At 42.7% G+C, this 17232-nt stretch overlaps 1 protein-coding gene across 4 annotated transcripts in view; it reads left to right on the plus strand.

The window, feature by feature from the left end:
• Positions 1-13190, plus strand: part of wnt5b (wingless-type MMTV integration site family, member 5b) — a 67047-nt gene extending 53857 nt beyond the window's left edge. For 2 of the 4 annotated variants that reach the window (XM_068306682.1, XM_068306683.1), the window contains exons 4-9: positions 2775-2938; positions 4012-4099; positions 4329-4488; positions 6028-6320; positions 11106-11264; positions 11348-13190. In XM_068306682.1, coding sequence (XP_068162783.1) covers positions 2775-2938; positions 4012-4099; positions 4329-4488; positions 6028-6320; positions 11106-11264; positions 11348-11647 — 1164 coding nt within the window. In that variant the 3' untranslated portion in view covers positions 11648-13190. The remainder of the gene's footprint in view (positions 1-2774; positions 2939-4011; positions 4100-4328; positions 4489-6027; positions 6321-11105; positions 11265-11347) is intronic. The other 2 variants (XM_068306684.1, XM_068306685.1) reach the window with 1 other exon arrangement.
• The last annotated feature ends 4042 nt before the right edge of the window (positions 13191-17232 follow it).

Genomic DNA, 17232 nt, shown 5'->3' on the forward strand with positions numbered 1-17232 from the left:
AAAGAATTTTGTTTTTTAATGGAAACATATATCAAACTTTTACATCTTAAAAGGTTCTGAACAGATAAAACTGAAACAGAATGTCTGAGATTTACAGTGGAGATAATGCTAAATAGACAAAAACTTGTCCTTTACTGAATTCAAAAATTCTTCATTCATTCCACTTTTAAAGTCCTTTTAACGTCTGTAATGTCGCGGGGGGTCTGAAGCCCATCCCAGTTTAAAGGGAGATATACTGGAAGAGAGACTGGAAAGGTCCCGCTTCATCACAGGATCAACATAGAGCTACCATTCACTGTCATATTGACATCTATGGATCATTTGGAGACTCCAGTTTACTTTGATGGGATGATTTTGGACTGTAAGAGGAATCAAGATTACCAGAGTAGAAATATTAGGTCGCAGAAACATTTAAATACTAAACATAAGTCTGAAGTCCATGTCAGGGTTGTGCCGGATGAGGGCGCTGTGGTACTAAAACCTCTCCAGCTGCTTCAGGTTTCCACGAGGAGCATCACGGCCACAGATAAGTTCAAAAGCAGCAAGACTTCAACAGGAACATGAAATGCGATGGGATGGACCGGTCTGGGTGCTGCTACATATTTAATCACCTCTCTGTTTCCTGATATGGATCCTTTGTTAGTCTGTTAATATTTATTCACGCCTTTAACCCGAATGTGAGCCAATATCCAATGAGATGTTTATTGAAAGCAGCCAGTTAGTTCACTTCAAGCATGTGTGTGTGGTATGTGTGTGTGTGTGGGGGGGGGGGTTCTATTATCATGCAGATTCGTGGGATATCCGAACTTTCACGATGTGGATCAGTCATGTTTACCTCATGAAGACCCGCTCGAACAAAGACAGAAGGTTTAAAAATGTAATGTCACTCTTGACTTCTTCAGTGGGTGAAGTGTGTCGTTTTCGGAATAAAACACACACCCTTTCTGTTTTGCTCATTAAGTTTTAAACAATAAAACAGACATCCTGCTTATATTTTTAGCGTCTTTTCCTTTGCTTTCACAGAAAGAGCGAAATTTGTGCGTCACCCAGACATTCCTATAAACACCAAAACAACTCAATGAGGATATTTCATGAGTCTACTTTGAACTTGTTGACATTTCTTATAATTGAAATCAGGGATTTTTATTGATAGGTGCTTTAGAACGCAGTCCAGTAGCTCCTCGTTTCGGGGGCCCGGGCTAATCCCCCCCCCCCCATGTGCGTCCACCTTTGGTTGTGTGCGCCCTCCTTTGAGAAGCACTGGGTCAGATCAAAGCCTCCGTTCCTCCGCAGGTTCACCGCCCGCCGACCCAGCCGCAGTTTGTCTTTGACCGGGCTATGAATTAGAGGAGAGCTCGCTTCAACACACCTTTTCTTTTTTTACTCCAAGCGTGTGTGTGTGTGTGTGTGTGTGTGTGTGTGTGTGTGTGTGTGTGTGTGTGTGTGTGTGTGTGTGTGTGTGTGTGTGTGTGTGTGTGTGTGTGTGTGTGCCCCCGTGTGTATTCGTGCGTAAATATCCTTGCAATGTGCAAGAGGGCGGGGTTGGAGTTGCGTTAACTTTTTAAAAGAAGAGGAGGGGATTAGACGATTTTGGAGCGGTTATCCTAACAAATAGTTCACTCCAGCTAATACCAGGAATTTCACGCACGGGAAATCTTTTGAGGCCGATCCGCGTTTTGAGAAATTCTTTTTTTTTTCTTCTTCCAGTCGGTTTTCAGAGGTTTTATCCTTTTTTTTTTTAAAAAAAAAACACGCTGACCTTTCTATCTTCTACCCAGTTTAGTGGCTGTGCGCTTAAAAGTGAATATATAATTTCATCACAGCCAAAACTGAGGATGACATAAGTTCACTGGTTAAATCCAAATGAATGACAAAGAAGCTGTTAAGAAACACACATTTCAGACTAAAAAATGCTGAAAGGAACGACAAAATCCCCCATGAGTCACTACTTAGCACTTCATTTCGCCTGGTTCAAATGCAAATCTGGTGAACGCAACATCACAGGTGTCTTAACTCATTGAATGTTGACTGCGTCCAATACCCATTTGGTGAACTCTATGCGCCCACGTGTGCGCGCAATATATGGCCCGGGATGGAGACCGCAGGAGTGGTTTCTGGGGTGAAATGGGGTTGGGAAGAGGAGGGGTGTAGTCTTGGGAGCGAGAGAGAGAGAGAGGGAGATGTGGAGTGGCTGTGAGGGGACAGGAAGGGAGAGGACCAGTTGCTTTGCTCCTCAATTAAACCTCCCTGTTAATCTTTCCTCAAGACAACAACTGGATCGCACTTTTCACAGTTTTTTTTTCTTAACTGTGTGTTTCCGCACTTGGCGTACAAGCAAACCAACACCAAACCACTTTACGCACGACTTTTGATTTGGAATTTCAAGAAGTAATTTGGATTCGCGTTTTTTCACAGGCAGCCTAACCTTTTGGGAAATACTGCTTTAATTTCAGATCAGCTACCTCCCTTTTTTTTTTTTTTTTTACAGAGAAGTTATCTAGTTTTCTCAATCTTACCTTTATTTGTGATTTTTTACAAATTTTGAATAATGATGGCACTTAATTTTTAAGAAGTTTTTAAATGGTAGAGTTCAGAAGGAAACGATAATATAGGGTGAAAGAAAAGTGGAGTGTCCGATCATAGACTGACACACTCAGGACAAACCCCACGTGAGTTGGACTCTTCTGCTGCTGCTGTGGGGTTTGTGTCCAGCCTGAAAACCCCAGCAGGAACTGAGCGGGACGCCTTCTTATCTTGTGCCAATGTCCCGACAGCGAAGCACTTTCCCCGGCACCGGCTGTGCGTCGATTACGCAGCGGACCATGGACAATAGGCCCGTCCGGAGAAGGCGAACCGGTGCGGCCCGACATCTGCTCCTGGCCGTCGCCTTCCTGTCCTGCAGCTCCCAACTGCTACTGGTAGATGCCAACTCCTGGTGGTGAGTAACCGAATGATTTAATTTATTATGTGTTTTGGAAGATGTGTTCAGTGATGTGATGTGGAGCTGCTGGAATTGTTTCGAACAGACTTTAAAACCATTACATGTTATAAGTTGTTTTTTTTTCCAATGATTTATATCAACTTTCGTGTCTGTGAACATTTCTCATCCAGTTATCCGCGTTTTCTCCTTGAACGCGTTTGGTAACATGTCACATGGAAAAATAATGTGGACTACAGACTTTGTGTGACGGGTGTGCGTTTTTGGGGGTGACGTTCCATCCTTGTTTAGAGCACGAACAGTGAATGGAACAAATGTGAAGGCTCTGTCACAATATTTACCCTGGCTTAGGCCCAAATGGCACCGCACGGCGGCCTGCTGCTGCGCCCATAGGGGCCATCAATTAACCACACTTGTTCTTGACTCGCAGCACATATGCAACAATGCTTTTGCGTTCCTTTTGTGGTAATGGATGTGGAGGGTGTGTGCAGATTAGAGTCACTCCAAGCAGAATCCGAGTAGGATTTGAACGCATATGTGAAGGATCGTTACACATCAGTTTCTTGTCATCCAAATGTGATTTTTACATGTTTCTAAATCTTAATTTCATAAAAACGCTCATTAATAACTGTAATACATGGAATCACTGAAGAAATTTCCCTGTGGCTCGTCGAACAGGATCCATCTCCATATGTGATTTTTTTTTTTTACAGAACGCCTTTATGGCAAAGTAAAGGGAACACCTGTGTTGCATATGTTCTGTCAGTGTTCTCATGTTGTCATTTTATAGAAGCAAAAGTGATTTAAAATGCGCACTTAAGGTATTTATTTGTAGATGAGCCGGAAAAAGAGACAATGAAAGAAACATGAGAAGAGTGTCTGCTGTGATGAACACCAGAGGAGCATTTATCTACACTTTATAGGCCCGCTTGTACCTATAAACTTGTGTCTGAACTTTGTCCTCCACAGTAACAAACTCGTCTGAGAGTCATAGATCACAAAAATGCCAGCGGTTCCCAAGCTCAGCAGATACAGTTTACTGGTTTGAATGTCATATGGCCTCTGTCTCACAGGTCATTAGCTCTGACCCCGATCCAGCGGCCAGAGATGTACATCATCGGAGCTCAGCCTCTCTGCAGCCAGCTGTCTGGTCTCTCTCAGGTAAACTCCTGTGGACTTTTATGATGCACATGACTGTAATTCAGAGATGGTTAGATTCTTCTATAAAAGCTACTCATTGCAGGCCTTTTTTCATCTCTGAATCAGCTCCAAATCTTCTTTCCTCTTCTCTTAGAATACAATTAAATAAAGACAATAATTTCTGCACATGGAGGAATTCCATTTGAGTATCAAACCATTAATCTCTCTCGTGTTGCTGTCTGCTCTGCAGGGCCAGAGGAAACTGTGCCAGCTGTACCAGGACCACATGATCTACATCGGAGATGGTGCTAAGACGGGCATCAAGGAGTGTCAGTACCAGTTCAGGCAGAGGAGGTGGAACTGCAGCACCGTGGACAACTCCTCCGTGTTCGGACGGGTTATGCAGATTGGTGAGTTTAGGTCGGGAATAGGAATTGAGAGTCAATACTTTGGCCATGCTTGGTGGCTTCATTCATCATATGTTATTACTAACAGTAACACAAGTGATTTAAGAGGATACAAAGACAGGGTGGGTGTTGGATGTTTGAAAAAACACAAGGGGTCATGTGTCAGGAAGATAATAAGCTGAATTAATGAAACACTGTGCTGCAAATCAGGTAGTAATAATAGTTTAAATTATTGAAATTTCAAGTACAGTCAACACAGATTTGGAAAGATTTTTGTGGATTTTTCATAACCTTTATCAAAAGTAAGTCACACCTTTTGCTGATTTGGAACTTTAATTTTTTGAATATTTTAGGTTTTGATGGTTATAAACTCAATTTAGGCTGTGACTGCGGAGCAAATCTCGATTTTTCTCAGAAAACCTCACACACACATTTCATAATGCAGAGGTTTCCTCAGTGAAATTCAATTTGGGAGTGACAATGAAGAATTTTCAAGCTTATTGCGCTTATCGCGCTCCTTTCCTTTACGCATGCGCACGGAGACAGCGGCGCATTCCAGACGCGTCAAATCAGGAACGCTTACAAATTAGAAGAGTAGGGTCAATGAACAAAAAAACTACTACATGTAGTGGTTTGGGTAAACATCCACGACAAGCACGGATCCTGGATCAGAATTAAGTGCGTCTAATTCCCAGCAGGCGATGTGGGAAACCTCTCATCAACAAGTACGTGTCAAATCCGCTGCGGGCAGTCAGGCGAGGTGTTTGCTGCCCCGTCTCTGTCCCTCTCTGGTTGGCTCTCTATTGACAGACGACCTCCAGGTTCGTACGAAGGTGTTAGTCGGTCCATTGTCCCGCGGCTCCTCTTTTGAAATGCGCTGATGAGCTGACACCGAGCCGGCAGATCCGGACGTGCTATTTGAAGTCTGCGCTCCTCGGCCTCATAAACCCCTCGGCCTCTGCTGGTAGGAGCGTCCTGACCGGGACGCAGCTCCTAAAACATGAATGAGGCGCGCACGCCTACACGTCGCTTGCATAGCTGCTGGGTGTTGATTCCGGGCTATTTCATCCCATAATACCGTGTAGGTTGTCGCAGCAAAACTCAATTTTAAATTTGAGTATTAACTTTTTTTTTTTTAAATTAAAAATGTCAGATTCATAAAGTAAAATTCATGAATAATCCTTCTGTCTTAGTCCAACAATAGTGGATACTTAACATAAGCATATCAATAACCTCTTATAAATAAAATTACACAAAATAAAAAGTCTTTTTTTTTTTTTTCTAACCAGGTTCAACCTTAATTCACAACTATTGTCTATTGTTGAGTCAAATGGGTGTGGGGCTGTTTGCTGTGTGCAGGGGGGGGGGTTGACCTGAGCAGGTCCCCATGTTTCCACTCAGTAAACACTTAAACCATCGCCCCAAATAAAAACACGACCACAAGACAAGGTACCCACGCGTGTGTGCGTCTGTGTGTGATAGTTTCATCCAAAAAAAAAAAAAAAAACATGGATTATCTAATCAACCTTCTCTCTCCGTCAGGCTCCAGAGAAACGGCCTTCACTTACTCCATCAGCGCAGCGGGTGTGGTGAACGCCATCAGCCGGGCGTGTCGTGAAGGTGAGCTCTCCACCTGCGGCTGCAGTCGCGCTGCGCGACCACGTGACCTGCCGCGGGATTGGCTGTGGGGCGGCTGCGGTGACAACGTGCACTACGGCTACCGGTTCGCCCGGGAGTTCGTGGACGCCAGGGAGAGGGAGAAGAATTACCCCCGTGGATCCATCGAACACGCGCGGACGCTGATGAACCTGCAGAATAACGAAGCAGGGAGACAGGTAGGGAAGACGCACGACACGCAGGTGTGTTCCGCTGCCCCCAGCGGCTGCTGGTGGTACTGCTCCATGTGTGTGTTTAACATTGCGCATAAATGAACCTTAAGGAATGTGTGTGTCAGTCAAGGTGGCCCCAGATTGCTTGACCTGGCAGCAGCTTTGAGTGTAAGTTATTTATTGTAAGGGTCCAAATGGTATAACTGCTAACGCCCTTGGAGTCTGGCTACAGGTCGCCAGGTCAGTGCACATTCCAGTGCAGAAACACACTCTCATACACACACTGCAACACGCTGTAATACAATAGACAAAAACATGTCCAGATGGCATACGTGAAGGTGACTTTGTAGTAAAACTTTCCAGGAATAGTGTGAGGTAGAGGAAAAAAAACGATTGATTGGTGATATGTGGGGATTTTGTCCGACGCTGCTTGCCGTAGTAGGAGTTTCCATAAGTACTATTGGAGCTGAAGTTGTTTGTGGGTGCTTTCAGGTGGGGGAAGCAATACAGGAAATGCACTAAAAGAAGGCTTTCACCTTCAGCTGAGCTGTACACACTCACACAACACACACATGCACACACACACACAGACACACACAAGGTCTATTTGTCCGTTTTGGTGGATGAATGGATGAGGAGATTATGTTTATCATCAGCTAGAGGAGCTTTGTTTATGTCGTTTGCAAGACAGATACAGTGTGTGTGTGTGTGTGTGTGTGTGTGTGTGTGTGTGTTTTGATTTGTGCGTGTGACAGTGAGCCTGGTATTGTGCGTTTGTATCAGGGGTCAAAGGTGAGGGTCTGGAGAGGTTGAGTTTCTGTTGAGGGTCCCATTGGGGCCGTAGGAGAGTTTATGAGAGAGACAGATCTACTGCTGCAGCCTTGTTTGAACACACACACACACACACACACACACACACACACACACACACACACACACACACACACACACACACACACACACACACACACACAGACTCCCCTGAATCACTTTTCCTCCTTTCACCTGTTTGATCCCCGGTTTTCATTGTTATCTGTCCATCGAAATGGAAGAGAGGAGAAGAGAGAGATGAAAAGGAGGAGAGGAAGACCGCTTCTCTCTTCCTCTACTCTTCCTAACCTTTTCTCTCTTTCTCGCTCTCTCTCTGGCTCTTTCGCTTTCTTTCACGGACACACCGGTTTGTCCTAAGTGGGATTTGTCTTGCTCGGTTGAACAGGGCAAACTGCAGCCCTTTTGTGGAGGTGACAGGGGCGTGCCGTGTACGGTGTGCGTTTCAGCGTGTTTGTGTGCGCTTAGCTTCATTTGATTTGTGTGCGAGGCGGACGCCGCGGTCGTCTGTGTGTGTGTCTGTGTGTGTACAAGTGTCTGGAGACAGAGATGCAGGGTGAGGGATGGACCGCCGTCACACTCCCCCGACTCTCTAAAGACCTACACTCACACTCAGAGCCACCTAGGTTGACTGTCTCCGTTTCACACAAATCAAACGAGGACGGCTTGTCGGATGGAGACCAAAACAACTAGATGTCTGTTCCCAGTGTAAAGACAATAACAGGTCCGTTCCCCACTTGGAACGCAGGAGTGAAAGTTCAGATTTCTCTTTCCAGGTTTTGGAAATCTGTCAAACTCAAAAGAAATAATTAAAAATGAATCCAAAGAAAAGTGTAAGGATGCATTAAGGTGCCTTTATGCCTCTACTCCAAATGAAAGTAAGATTGAATGAAAATTCCACGTCTCCTTTATGTCGCCATGTTGCATCCACAAGTGGGCAGCTACATGGGGACAATAGAGAATTCATTTTAATGCAGATTTTATCTTTTATAGCACGACTCACTAGTTTCAAATGGCTTTGCATGCTGTACAGTGAATGAACCCGCAGCTCAGATAGTGTACTCGCAAAAAGCTGTTTAACAGGGAGGACATTAGGAAACCTCAGGGGGTGGTGAACATGGAGAAACAGCATTTGAAAGATGGATCGCAAATACATGTTTGTGTAGATTCTCATTCGTCAAACTCACGGAAATCCTGAGGGTTTAAAGGAAAATAAGGGAGGAGAAATGTCTTCACGGTCAAAAGGAGGTCCGCTTTATTTTCCCATTCAACACTGGAGGATTGCAAATTCTGTACATGTGAAAAATAAGAATAAACAAAAGTTCCTTCTGCTTTTTAAAAAAAAGTTTCTGGTTTAAATGTGTGCAAAAATACGTCAAGCAGAACGGCCAAAGAGTTCCTTGAACCTAACCCTATCTTTGCTCCTCAAACATTTTGTACACTGTCACAAAGGGTGGGCTATTTTCACTGTTTATACCCCATTCTTATGCCTCCCTGACACACACAAACACACACACACACACACACACACACACACACACACACACACACACACACACACACACACACACACACGGCTCCTAACCCATAACCCTGTCTGAGCAGAGCTCATTGTGCCTGACACAGAGACCGTGTCTCTACCGCGGATGACTGACCTTGTGTGTGTGTGTGTGTGTGTGTGTGTGTGTGTGTGTGTGTGTCCAGCATTATATGGAGCTATTGTGTGTGTTGTGCCTGCTGGGCACAGTGACACTGGACCTGATGACACACACACACATACAGACACACACACACACACACACACACACACAATATGCATGATTTATTTTGCAGCACGAGGTTATTGGCAGCTGGAAAAATAATAATGATAATAGTGAATGATATCATTGCATCATTCAAAGGATCCTCAAGTAAATAGAATAAACACAACCTCGTCTATATGAGGGAGATAAAGACTGGATTTATAAACAACTAAATGAAAGACTGCTTCACACGACCTCCTTCTGATTTCATGTTAACGCATGGGGTCATAGATTAAAAAAGTAAAAAGTTGCATCCCCAATTTTCTCATTCCTGTGGTTGTGAACCTGTAATAAACTCCACAGCGGGGGATTAGAGGAAATACGAAGCCTCGTAAAACAAGCAGGAGTCATAAAATAAAGATGTCCTGCTGCTGTTTAATGTATGAAACTAATCCCTAACCTCAGCTTCTTTCCCGCTGTGAACAAACTAAAAAATATTGAACGAAACGCTTCGCTTAAAAGTTTTTATTTTCCTATATAATTCACACTTCTGCAAATCGTCAAGAACAGATCAGCAAACCCTGAAAACCTCCACAAAACATCATTGTGCTCCACTCCCGGTGTCTGTCTGAGGGGGTCGCGGGGGTCGGATCTCAGGATTGGAGGGTGCCGAGTGCTATGCCTGCTGGGTAGTAAAGTAGAGGACATCGGGTGGTGGGAGGATGGGGGTCAGCGCTGTTTTGGGATGCGTGGGTTAACAGAGGTGACTAGGTAATTGGGATCAGGCAAGAGGAGACAGAAGGTTGGTTTCATTTCGGAGTGGTTGATTCAGCAAATGAAGTGTGTCGATGTGGGGAAAAACGTCTCACACAAAGCACGATTAGTGACACAGAACATGGTCAAATGAAAAAAAGTGACAGAGTCGTAAATCTTAGAATTTTCTCCTAGAGTTTTAACCAAAAAAAGTGTGCAATTTGTAAGAATTGCGTGACGATAATCAGGTGGTTTGATGTTTCTGGTGAAATAATTTGATTAAAAATCCAGGATTCTGCAGGATTTTAACAGACTAATTCTTTTCCCTCAGCTTTTTGGCCTGTTTTAGTTCGGTGGAGTCTGTATTTACAGTCTCTTATCTTTTTTACCTCACATTTTCACCAGGTGGTTGCTTTTCAAGCAGCAAACAATGGTGACAGAAAACAAGAGACAGGAATGTTGGGGAATTTATTGCTCTGTAAGACTAATGCCAGAGAGAGATTCTCTCAAGAGGCTCATGTGGATTTTCTACTCTCCCATCCTGTTTCATTTAGCCTTAAAGAATTAAGTGAGATGGAAAGTCCTTACTAAAACCTTCATTATATGCATTTTAAGGATATAAATCTACACAGATAACATGAATTCCACTTGTCAAAAGCTTAAATGGTAAGTTCTGTTACACTCTGCAAAGGGAAAGAGAAAGAACTCATTAAAAATGTACAGTATTTGGTATTAGCCAGGATTAGTTTGAGCTCTTTCCAGGTATTTCTCACTATGATATCATCGTAGTGCGCTCTATGCATAGAGAACAGCGATGCAACATTTTGTCCCCTCACAGTTGTACAAAATGGAATGCATGTGGAATGCATTTTCAGAGGCCAGCTAATAAACACCTAAACCTAACCTGGAAACTATTTTCTGTTTAGTTCTAGTGACGGTGGTGTTGGCAGAAGTTTGTTGCTCTGAATTTCTCACGCAAAGTTATTATTTAAAAAGTCAAACTTAATTTCCTCAGGACGACTTTAACTAAATATGATTTTCTGGGAAAAAAAAGTTTTTTTTTTCGGATTGCGTTTATTTTATATTCATGGACTGTCCAGATTTATTCGGCTTTACGTGGCGTTTGAAGTGTTTTCATAGTTGTACCACTAGATGGCAGCAGCGCGACAGTAACTACAGCTGAAACGCTACACATCTGGGACTGTCAGTCAGGGGTCTGAGCATTTTTTCTTTATTATAATTTAACAATATAATTAAAGAAAGTCAAGAAAAGTGTGCCTTTTTATTTAGCATTCATTATTCAACAAGTAAAACCGATAAACTTTTTTCATATCTTCCCTTGAAGTAGACAAACCCATAACTGTCATGTCGTGTCACTAATGTTCCCTGAATAGATAAGATAGTTGGGAAATGAGGCATTAGAAAACCAGCCACATCCATCTAAAAGCCATCTCCGTCTCACCATCAGGCGGTCTACAGCCTCGCCAACGTGGCCTGCAAGTGTCATGGCGTCTCGGGTTCCTGCAGCCTGAAGACATGCTGGCTCCAGCTGGCCGACTTCAGGCGCGTCGGGGAGTTCCTGAAGGAGAAATACGACAGCGCGGCTGCCATGCGCATTGGACGCAAGGTATGGAACTCATAGCAGGAAACGCTGAATACCCTTGAACCATCATCTTACATGCAAAATCAATTCCACTTCATTCCAATCAGGGCAAACTGGAGCTGCTGGACAAGCGCTTCAACACCCCAACCGCAGAAGACCTGGTCTACATTGACCCCAGCCCCGACTACTGCCTCCGCAACGAGACCACGGGCTCGCTCGGCACGCAGGGCCGCCTCTGCAACAAAACCTCGGAGGGCATGGACGGCTGCGAGCTGATGTGCTGCGGCCGAGGATACGACCAATTCAAGACCTACAAGCACGAGCGCTGCCACTGCAAGTTCCACTGGTGCTGCTACGTCAAGTGCAAACGCTGCACGACACTCGTGGACCAGTTTGTGTGTAAATAGCACTGGAAGGGGGTGAGAAAGTAGGAGAGGAAGAGTAGATTAAAGGGGTGATGGAGGGTGAAGGATGGGAGGCAGGAGGGTGAATATTCAGGGTTTTGTTCAGGATAAGTAAAAACACACAAGTTCATTTTACCTTCTCTCCTCCGTCACGTGACCAACCGCATAACACCTGTTTACCTAGAGATAGATAAGGAATAAGAATGGAAGGAGGAGTTCCTCCGTTCTCTTTCAGACAACAGAATCCTGTTTCTCGTCATTCCAACATCTCTTTTCTGCTGCCCTGAATAATATCCTGGCCACAACCCTGAGGGAAGGACAGATGGAAAGAAGGACAAAAAAAAATGAATGGGCAAAGAAGGTCATCATGGACAAATGAACCTAGAAGGTGGAACATATGGTTCCTGAAAAAGGGGGACACATGCAACTAGTGTGATACTAAACATATGAGAGATGTAATATGTATGAAATCATAAACATACAAATCTGATGGTGGTTTAAAGAGGCGTAAACTAACCCACAGTTTGGACTCACAAGACTCGGTCCTGTTGGAGTTTGAAGCGGTTTGAATGTTGACTGGTGTTGCCGTGACTGTTTAACCTTTTGACCTTTAACCTCTGCATCAGTAGTACGCTCCTTAGTTGCGCTGTGGTTGCTGTGCATGCAGAAACTAACAGAAGAAAGTTAAATGGATTATTTTACAGGTGAAATTCAAGAGAAGCTCAAGCTGTTTCCACGTAATCTAAGGACTTACAGAAAACACAGTTGTCCCACAGAGGTGTAAATTGCAGGTTGAAGCTCACCAGTCGACTCCTTCTCAACACTGGGGCTGTTTTCAACCGATCATCTCCGGCTCCTTGACCTTCATCCGACAGCGACATGAGTGAAACCTTTATTAGTGAGATTAATGCGCTGCGTCTGCCTTTATGAACTGGCGCTAAGACACACCAGGGGCGGACCTCTTCATCTCCTGCCGTTAACGCAGCTCCGTCGGTCGATCTGGAAGGACTTGACACCAATTAAACATTTTATTATAGCCGTGCCGTGAATTTTGACATTTGGGTTGGATTGAGATTATTAGAAGTGTATGATGTAATCTGATCAGTAACATGAAGAGGAAGGAGGACTGGACTTGCTGTGGAAAAATTGAATGTGTGAGAATGGAGAATCAGAGAGGACTGCAATCTATTGTATGCTACTTCAAAGAAAGTAGATCAGAGCAGAAGGTATATTTTAATATTTTCCTGTTTTCTATGTTTTATACATGAGTATTATTGTGTATTCTTTTGATAAACTAGTCTCCGACAAAAAGGTGTTGTTCTGTTCTTGAGTCGGCTGCACTGCTTTTGGAAACGTCTTGATTCCGACTAGACTTTGTTCCCTGAAGGCTACAGACGAGTCTTTGTACAGAAACTGTTTTGGAAAATGATGTGAGAATTTGGCCTGCAGAAGAACCAGAGCCATTCACAATGCAAAAAGTACAAGATATAACATCTGGATTAATACAAAAGGATGTAATGTGGATTAAACAAAAAATTAATTTAAAAAAATCAATATGAAGCCCTGACTAAATAATCATTTATAATGTAATTTACTTTTTTTTAATAAGAAAACTTTCAAGATGGGTTTAACATTTGCAGATGACCTGACTGTGATACATTTACAGCAATCATGCTGATGATTTTGGTAAATAAGGCTTCAAAAAATGACATTCACTAAATTTTTACTTTAAAAATGGTTCATTTTTATTATAGTTGTAAACATTTCACTCAAGTGAGTCCATGAATAAAGTTTATCAAACCTCAGGTACACCACCCATCAAAAATGACAATATATTGATTTATGAGGAGATACAGATGGTAGGAATTGCCTACTTCACCAAGAGAAGAGATCACTTTTCCACTCTTTAAAATATATACCGGCAAAATGTTTTCATGCTTAATTTTGTTCTCACTAGTAAACTTGAGACATTTCTATATAGTCAGAAATCTTGCGCCTCCTTGGGACCTTTGACTCCACCAGGTGGACAAACATCTTGTTACTTTTCTCCTCATCTGCTCCACTGTTTCCAGACTCTCTTGTGGTAACTTCACTTACCGGCGAGGTGACATCAGCTCCTCTTTGTAACGCCATAAAATACTCCAGTCGTTAACAAGTTGCGGTTCCGCTTATGTTTCACTACTAAGCTGGTCCAAACCACGACCCTAAGCGACAATCCCATTACTTTCATCTGCTCACAGCTAATTCAAGGAGATTACTGACCGGAACGGGACCTATTGTACTGTCTGTGTGTAATCCTCCTCACCTGATGCAGGAATGAGTTGGATGTTCACACTCAGACAAACATGCTATTTCTAGTTATTCTTAAAAAGTGCAGTATTCTTGCATTAATTCTACATTGATGATTAACGTGTCAAGTGTGTGTGTGCACGTGCAAGAGTGCATTAACCCAAGATTAGACCAGTGAAAGTTTAACCTGGCGACTCCTCTAATCCTTGTCAACACCTGACATCCATCTGCTGCTGTGAGGCTAATTTCAATGCATTTATCTCTGGAACAAACAATTAAAAGTTTGTCTAGCTTTCATGAGGCCTTTTCCAGGTTTAATTCACTCTCGTGTCGTGGAAGGTAGTGGATTTAGTGCCAACAATGGCGTTTGCCTTGATTTTATCCTCATTCTCTCTGTGTCTTGTGCAATAAGTTCTAACTTCCAGCAATAAAACATTTAAAGCAACCTTGAGAGAAGTTTCTAAGATGAATTTATTTCTTTTGGTTTACGCTGGAGTCCCTAAAATGTATTACTTCTAGACTAGACCATCTTGAAGTTCTGTCCCCTTGTGATCATCGACCTGGAGGCGTCCCGCAGCCTAGATTTCATTATCTGTTTTCTTCCTCTCTACAGCTTTGACTCTGTTCCTGCCGGAGCCCCGGCCAAGCAGCTGAGTGAAACATGTCGCCACGGGGTGTATTAAAGGGCCCAAAAGTGTCTCTGCACAGGAAATAGGTTTGGAATGTCAGTACAGGATGGAATGAGTCCTGTTTTGTACCTGCAAATCTTGTTTGACCGCAAGCCGTATGGTGGAGTGGGTGAAAATAATTTCTACCCGTTGTGACAGGGAAAACATGGGTGGTCTGACTGACAGGAAAAATAACTTCAGTGTCCTGGTTAAAGTGGAAATGAACCAGTATGTCCAGTAAAAGAGTTACCTCCAAATGGAATGCAGCAAATCATTAAAAATAACTGTCTGCTAAGCATCAATTCCAAACCTGAAGAATGGTGTTATTGGCTTATCTCGAAATGTTTTCCCATTGACAGCATGTGCTGTCTTTGGAGTTGGAACAGTGAGATTCTTTTCCTAACACCTGTTCTCTCATGTCTGGACAGGATAGGAGGAGTCGGCAGGTCTGGTTCCTGCTCCTCCTGTGTCCATCGTGGGAAAACCGCTGAAGTGGAGGAGAATACATTCTGATAATGGACAAAAGACTGCAAATAATAAAGAAAATGCATTTTTTAAAGAATGTAAAAATGTGCTTGGGTTTGTAGGTCAGACAACACGTGCTGTGCGGGTAAGACTTTCATAGACAAACTCTCTGATGTGGATTAGCTCAAGTGAAGAAGACGTAAGCTCCTACACTCTCTCTCTCGGACACACCTGAAGCTATCATGTTTGCAAATTGCTAACCAGTGGTGCAAAGGGTTCACGTGCTGGAGGCGAAAATTAAACTTTTAACAAGATACAAAATTTAAAAAAATGTTAAGGCGTCGACTCAGATGTGTCTCAAAGATAACTACACCTGTTGTTACTCGAAACAAAGGGTAAATTCAGGTAATGTTTCTTCTTTAGGTTGATTTGCATCACAAAGACCTGGTGTTGTTAACTGGAGATGTCGGTCATCAAACATCAAAACACTTACAGGAATTCAGGTTGTTCTTACTACCAGTTTTTAGTCAGGTCAGTGCATTAAACCAAAAACAAAACCAGAAAGAATGCAAAGAAAAATATGCAACATCAGTGAATGAAAGCAATATATAAATTAAAAAAATAAAAATAAAAAAAATATATATATACACACGCACATAATGCTAATCTTTCACACCTTTGTAAACGAGTTCAGCTAAATGAGAAATAATCTGAACAACAGCAACTCTAATCTGCTTTGTTGCTCAATTTGGTGCTGCAGAAATAGATTTCTGAAGTTGCCACATGAACAAAGGAGGGGCTGGTACACACATCCCCACACAAAGGCAGACAGGGCAATAAAAGAACATTTCAAAGCTGCAAAGCAATGCTTACAACGTGCAATCGGAAATCAAGATTAAGTAAATGATGATACTTTGCCGCCTACAGTGCACGTTGCCACCACTGTGATTTACCTGAAGGCCTGACGGAGCTGAACTTCTCCCTTAAATTACAAGCTATTCTCAAGGTTTCAAAGCATTTCAGATAATCTGACTAATAAGAATTGAGAATTTGCCATCAAGGATGATGCAGTTCCAAATTGTTGCAGTTGGAAACACACTGAAGCCATTCTTTCTTTACAGAGCAAGCAAAAAAAAAAAAAAAGAACCGTACAGAAAATAACTCAGTGTTAGAGAGATCATCCCAACAACTTTACATTTACTTCAGAGAAAGCTTCTGTCGAACCCCAATAGAAGACAAGATTGCATCACATTAGGGTTGACTTGAGCCAGCCACTTCACGCTATGAGGTAAAAACCTCAAGCTCAGTGAATAAAAAGTTTTTTTGCTGCTATGTACGATGTGCTGTGTAAAAATTATTTACATATCTTTTTTAATTATGTGGGAAATTTTTGGAAATCCATAAAGTACTGGAAAAAACTTTTGTTGTGAGTTTGGCAGACACTCTAACTTATCTGTGTAAATATTGTTTTATTACATTATAAACTAAATAGACTGCAGTAAAAGTAGTCTATGTAATTAGAAATGAAACTCCGCACTCAGCAAACCATATCAGTTTTGATTGCGATAAGATAGACTTCATGCCCAGGGAACATTTGATAAAATCAGGTCAGAGTTCTAAGGTATTACGATAATCAACATTACCATAATAATGGCAGCAAGGATTTCAGACATTTTTGAGTCACCTCTTCTAAATTACTGAAGAATCTCCTCCCTTTAAGGCAAACAGACGGCAATTGAAAAAGTTGTTGAACATGTTTGCTGGTAAAAGGAAGGGCCTGATCGATCAGATCAATGAGACTCCAGACTTGTGTAACAACACACCCAGCTGCTGAAGACATGTTTTACTTTAAATACTGTACATTGGCATAGACATGTACCCAAACATTACTGCAGTTCAACAGGGTATGTGTGTTTTGGCATGAGATACCTACAGATATTTACAGCCCCAGGTTGGGGGCGTTGAGACGGAGAGTGATGCAGTGGTGGTGTGATTCTCAGTATGATCTCAGATGTGGGTGTGAGGTTGGTCTGTCATTCCACATGCTCCTCCTCAAAAAGATTAACGACCTGTCTGCACAATATCTTTACTACCATTAAAGCTATACCATTTGATGAAGCGATGATGCCCCCACCCTTAGTCCACCTACTCAATGATAATTTGTGT

The sequence above is a fragment of the Antennarius striatus genome, chromosome 22, assembly GCF_040054535.1.
Source record: "Antennarius striatus isolate MH-2024 chromosome 22, ASM4005453v1, whole genome shotgun sequence".
In the NCBI taxonomy this organism is placed as follows: domain Eukaryota; kingdom Metazoa; phylum Chordata; class Actinopteri; order Lophiiformes; family Antennariidae; genus Antennarius; species Antennarius striatus.